At 42.7% G+C, this 6,352-nt stretch overlaps 1 protein-coding gene across 1 annotated transcript in view; it reads left to right on the top strand.

The window, feature by feature from the left end:
* The first annotated feature begins 436 nt into the window (after positions 1–436).
* LOC122552048 (histone H2B-like) overlaps positions 437–6,352 on the top strand; it is a 9,369-nt gene continuing 3,453 nt past the window's right edge. Inside the window, exon 1 of the mRNA XM_043694602.1 lies at positions 437–612. Within this exon, the coding sequence (XP_043550537.1) occupies positions 490–612 (123 nt within the window). The 5' untranslated portion in view covers positions 437–489. The remainder of the gene's footprint in view (positions 613–6,352) is intronic.

The following is a 6,352-nucleotide window of genomic DNA, read 5'->3' as shown; positions in this document are numbered from 1 at the left end:
ACACCTTTCGACCACCTCTAGGACAGCCCGTCCTGATTCATCCTATATTTTTTTATTTTATTAAACAAGTTACAAAACAGTTTACAAAAAACATTAACAGCTGTACACAAGAGACAGCAATTTTACAAGGGAGAGGAGCAGCAAAGCTAGGCCCCAAACCCTACCGTTCAACCATTTTACAGGGAGAGGAGGACAAACCTCAAATCCCAGTTCCACGTATGACAAGACAGTGACAATGACATTTGTACATTAGACAATACTGTTACATCAATTCCAATTTATTCCACCTTTAATCTGCAGCAGGGAACAGTCAATTTGAAATTGTTCACTTTAATGACAAGCAAATTTTCACAAGGAAGCTGTGATCAATTAAACGCAAATTGATCTAACCAGGACCAGGTGTTTGGAGAGTATTAATAGCAGGTTGTAGGGCTAGAGTAAGCTCAGTTGAAGTTGGCTTGGGGAGTTTTTTTTGGGAAAAACTAGTGAATGATGAAGTCTGTAGTTCCTATTATCAAGCCCACCTCTGAGTTGGGCAGAGCTGAGAAAAGGAAGACTCTCTTCAAGAGGAAAAGCAGGTACTCTTCCTACATCTATAAGATGCTGAAGCAGGTAAGGTGTGATTCTATTTTGCTTTGAAATTGTTTTGATCTTTATGTAACTTGTCTATTTCATCATGGAGCATGACTGGCTAATTTCTAACTCTAGAAAGCTTGTGAAATACTTTGCCTTCCAATTACTAGAAATGTTAATCTTTCACTTCTCCTTCTGTTTATCATTCTATCTTGCACACTACTCAACAACTATTGACAGCATGATTGACTACCCCTTAATGTGGATGTTCTAAATGTTTTGGTATTAATAATACTTCATGCATCTGCTCCATGAACAGATGACCTTTGACCTACTGAGTCTGTGCTGATTGTTCTAGAACTGTCCTACAGTGCAGAAAGAGGCATTTGGCCTATCAAGTCTTCACTTTTTTTTTGTTTTGAAGAACATCCCATCTACCACCAGAAGAAATGATAGCAGAAACCCAAGCAGACATTGGCTTAATATCTAAATTCCACTACCCAAGGCTGGAAATGCCTGCAGTTGTGATGTAACAGTTAATCACTAGTTCTACTGTAGTCCTAATTTCCATAGTTGGTTGGAAAGTTTAAATTAGCATACTAAAGTGCTCACACAACTTCAGGAAAGCTGTTTCCTGCTTCAAATGCCCTCTCGAGCAGTGTATTTGGGGTGAGTTTCCTTCAATCCCTTCTAAACACCTGCCTTTCAACTTGACTCTGTCAGACATACAGCATAGAAACAGACTTGTCCATGCTGACTAAATATCCTAAGCTAACAGTCCCATTTGTCAGCACTTGACTCATATCCCTACAAACCTTTCCTATTCATGTAACCATCCAGATGCCTCTTAAACACCTGTATTTGAACCAGCCTCTACCTTTTTCTGGCAGCTCCTTCTGTACATGCACTACCCTCTGCATTAAAATGTTGCCTGTTAGGTCCCTGTTTAAATCTTGTCCCTCTCCCTAAACTTAACTGACTGAGGTTTATTGGATCTGTGACTCCCAATTTCTCTCCTTCCATTGCTGCAGGACTTGTCCCTCAACAGTCTTTATTACTTGAAGTCTCTCTGATTCTCTTCAACTTGACATTCCTATGCAGTTAAACTTTTCTACTGGGCTGGGTACTTATCCAGCCAGTGCTGCCTCTAGTTACTAGAGTATCTGTGCCTCACTACCTTCATGGGCAATATAGTCTGTGCAGAAACAGACCCAACAGCCCAAATTTTCTAAACTAGCTCTACTTGGCCCATATCTCTCAACACTTCCTGTAATTGTCAATGTTTTATAAACATTATACCTGTATCTGCATTCCCCCAACTTTCCCTGCCATTCATTTCAACAAAGCTATTTAAAAGTTGCCCTAGTATCCCCTCTCCTAGGGTGGAGAGTCCAAAACTAGAATATTAAGACTCTTGCTATTTGCCTCTTTATCTATGTCCCATGACCTTGATAAACACTTAAGGTCACCCCTCAACCTTTGCTCCAGTGGAAAAAGTCCCAGCTTCTCAATTTCAACTTTCCATTCCTGCCAAATATTTTCTGAATCCCTCAATTAATAGCCTGCTTCCTATAGAAGGGGAATCTGAACTGCATACAGTACTGCAGAAGAGGCCTCATGTCCTGGACAAAACATGTCCCAATTCCATTAATCAATCAGACTAATGAGGGCTAGTGTTACTCATCTGCACCACCCTCTACCTGTGGTGCAAATATCAGAATTAGGTATGACCATGTTATCTTGGACCCCCACAAGTCCTGTTTTTTATTTTGTCAAAATAAAATCTCTTATCCAAACTAAACTCTTACCTGCTACCACTATTTTGACCCAACAAATGTGTGCCTAGGTTAAAAACAATGACTGCAGATGCTGGAAACCAGATTCTGGATTAGTGGTGCTGGAAAAGCACAGCAGTTCAAGCAGCATCCGAGGAGCAGGAAGACTGATGTTTTGGGCAAAAGCCCTTCATCAGGAATACAGGCAGAGTCTGAAGGGTGGGGAGAAAGTAGCAATGGGCAGGCAGCTCAGGCCATGGGGGACAGGGCTGAGCTGGAGTAAGGTGGGGAGGGGAAATGAGAAAACTGAAGTCCACATTGATGCCATTGGGTTGAAGTGTCCTGAGGCAGAAGATGTATTCTTCCTCCAGGTATTGAGTGATGGAGGTCCAGGACCTCCATCTCCTCAGCAGAGGGGGAGTTGGAATGTTGGGCCACAGGGTGGTGTGGTTGATGGGTGCAGGTGTCCCAGAGATGTTCCTTAAAGCACTCTGCAAGGAGGTGTCCAGTCTCCCCAATGTAGAGGAGACTGCATCAGGAGCAATGGATACAATAAATGATATTGGATGTGGAAGGTTCCTTTAGGGCCTTGGGAGGTGGGTGCAGGTTTTGCAATTCCTGCAGGGGAAGGTGCCAGGATGGGAGGGTGGGTTGTAGGGGGGTGTGGACCTCACCAGGTAGTCATGGAAGAAATGGCCTTTGTGGAAAGGGATGGGGAGGGAAATACCTCCTGAGGTGGTTGAAATGTTGGTGGATGATTTGGCTTATGTGGAAGGTGAGCACCAGGGGTTCTGTCCTTGTTATGGTTGGAGGTGTGGGATGTGGATGAGATGTGTTGGAGGGCATCTTTAACCACATGGGAAAGGAAATTGCAGTCTCTAAATGTGTCTAGGCAGTGATGGCCATGTGAGAAACCTCTTCCTCATCCTGTGACCTTTTTTGCAGAAGGATTTCTGAATGACTGAGCTGCATCAGACAGGCACTTTCTATTTCAATACTAGATGGAGTCACCTAATTGGCTCTTCTGTTCTTCCCCCAAGAAAAGCTGACTGCCTAAAATAAACAGGCCAAGGGGTGTTCAATAGAAACCCTGATTCTTCAGGGATATTTTGGAATAGTCTATTTCTATGCTAATTTAAACTACCATCTAAATCATTAAGTCAAAGCTACACCACTTGAGGAACAAGTCTTAGCTAAATTTAAAAAAAACTTGCATAGGGTTTTGCTTCGGGACTCAAATTGAGCAAATGGTGTCCCTCCCAGGATGGGGACAAGGCTTCTCCTTTAGACATGGAAGATGAAAGGTCTTTTGTCCAGCAAAGATAAAATCCTAATGTGCTTGGAAGTGAGGAACTTGGTGAATTTTATTTTTCAAGGGAAATAATGGGCAAATGGAAGTCTAGACTGACACTTGTGGGTCTAGATAGACTTCATCCAGATCTATAATTGCTCATGAGGATATAGAGACACTGAACTTTGGCTTTCTGGATTCAGGAACATGTCCTCAAACTAATATCCCCTACCCACTCTGGGAGACAAACATCCAGTAACTTGGTCTCACCTGTAATGAGAAGGTGCCCTGTCCTTAAAGACTTTAGTAAAAGATTGCAATTAACAAACCTTCTGAAGGTACTGTACAGTTCAACCTTATTAGGTCATTTGTGCTGCCTAGTGCCATAGTGGGCAGGTAACCAATGTAGAGTGCCTTTTGGCATGTACAGATTTACTCTGTACACATGGGTTGTCCTTGGGGTTTTCCAGGATGTGGACACTATTCTGAGAGGACTGTAGATGCTGGAGATCAGAGCTGAAAAATGCTGCACTTTTCCAGCAACACATTTTTTAACCCACAATTCTGACCCTAACATTGACACCTTACAATCTATCCATGACTTGCATGAGGGGAGTATAAGCAGAATTGCTGAAGGCACATGACATGTGGGAAAATATATTGAAGACATGAATTTGCAGATGTTGATGGTCTGTTTTCACCACAATCTGCTGGTTTTACCCAGTCACCTATCAGTGACAGGAAGAATAAACCACTGAACTACATAACTGATTCTGAAGAGATCTTGGTATTTTAGTGCACAAAACAACTTTTGCAAGTGACTAATTCAAATGAATGTTTTAACAGTATTAAACAGGATGTTTCCCTTTTACAAGTGCAGGTGCAAACATCTCAGTATGCAGTTTCTCATTTTCAAGGATGTAAATGTACCAGTGACCCACCTTCAAGATCAGCTAAGTTATGCTGAGTTAAAGGTTTACTTGACTTGAATGATTCAAGATCCTGCATGTACACTTCCATGTACAGTATGGAAACAAACCCTTTGGTCCAACTCATCCATGCTGACAGATCTCAACCCAACCTTGTCCCACCTGTCAGCACCTAGCCCATATCCCTCAACATTTTCTATTCATATTCCTCCAATGCACCTCAAATGTTTAATTGTACCAGCCTCTGGCAGCTCATTCCATACACATGCCACACTCTGCATATAAAAGGGGCAACCTTTTCATTTCCCCTCTAAACCCATGCCCTCTAGTTCTGCACTTTCTACCCCAGGGAAAATACTCTGTCTATTTAACATTTATCTCTGATTTATAAACCTCTAAGGTCACTCCTCTGCCTCTGTTTCCCTGTAGCTCAAATCCTCCAACCCTGGCATCATTCTCAATCTTTTCTGAACCCTTTCAAGTTTCACAACATCCTTCCTATTGGAAGGAGACCAAAATTGCATGCAATATTGCAAAAGTGGCCTAACCAATGTCCTGTACAGCTGTAACATGACCTCCCAACTCCTGTACTCCATACCCTTCCAATAAAGGAAAGCATACCAAATGCCACCTTCACTATCCTATCTACCTGTGACTCCACTTTCAATGAGCTATGAACCTGCACTCCCAAGGTCTTGTTCAGTAACACTCCCTCAGACCTTACCACTAAGTGTATAAGTCCTGCTAAGATTTGATTTTCCAAAATGCAGCACCTCACATTTATCTGAATTAAACTCCATCTGTCACTTCTCAGCCCATTGGCCCATCTGGTCCAGATCCTGTTCTAACTGTTGCTGTCCTTTGGGTGCAGAAAAGTTGAGGCTCCTGTCTGGGAGTAATGAGCACTTTAAAGAGGGGTCCCATTTGGGACCAAATTGACATGACTATCATTGTCTCAAGACAATAGAAACCAGTATCTGAAATTGGATAGATCTTTGGATGGACCAGAGTTCAGGGATCGATAGGTATGTGGCTTTTGAGGAGAGTTGAGCTTAGTGAATATAGCAGGCATAAATAGTGAAATGGCTCCATCCCTAACTTTTCCACCTGGCATACAGTACCAGAAAGCTGCATAAACATAATGACCCTTCTGAATGGAAATAGGAAAGCTCCTTTTTCACCTCCCCAAGGGGGAAACCACCTCCATTTGACTGGTTTCATCAAGTGCTTTCTGTAGTCTACACTAATCTCAGGCCAGGCACTCTTCCCCTCAACCTAGTGAATTTTCTTTAGGCTCCCCAGTACCTGCCTTTTGTCCTTTTTTTTTATTAAAAAGGACTACTCTTCACTATTTGTGTACTCTGGCCAGTACTTGGGACATTCCCTATTTACTCTAGGCCCTCACAGCACCATGACTGACTAGCATTACCTATCCGCATCAGGTACAATTCCAGCCTCATGACTCTGGCTTACATGGTCTCCCCATGCTTGTTTCCAACCTGGTGCTCAGGTTTCCTTCCACAGTCCAAAGACTTAAGTGGACTAGATATATTGCAAGGATTAGGGGAGGAGGGTGTGGGGGACTGGATTTGCTGCTTGGCAGAAGCTGGAGTTTGTGACCATTTGGCCCATTCAAAGTCCATTTTTATAATGTCAATTTGTGGAGGAGTTGGACTGGGATGGGCAAAGGGTTAAACATAACACCAGGTTACAGTTCACAGGCTTATTTGGACAGAACCACCTCTGGGTGGTGCTCATTCCTGTAACTAGTGGAACAGGATCAT

This window comes from Chiloscyllium plagiosum, chromosome 7 (assembly GCF_004010195.1).
Source record: "Chiloscyllium plagiosum isolate BGI_BamShark_2017 chromosome 7, ASM401019v2, whole genome shotgun sequence".
Taxonomy (NCBI): Eukaryota; Metazoa; Chordata; class Chondrichthyes; order Orectolobiformes; family Hemiscylliidae; genus Chiloscyllium; species Chiloscyllium plagiosum.
This window is presented reverse-complemented; position numbering and strand designations above follow the sequence as displayed.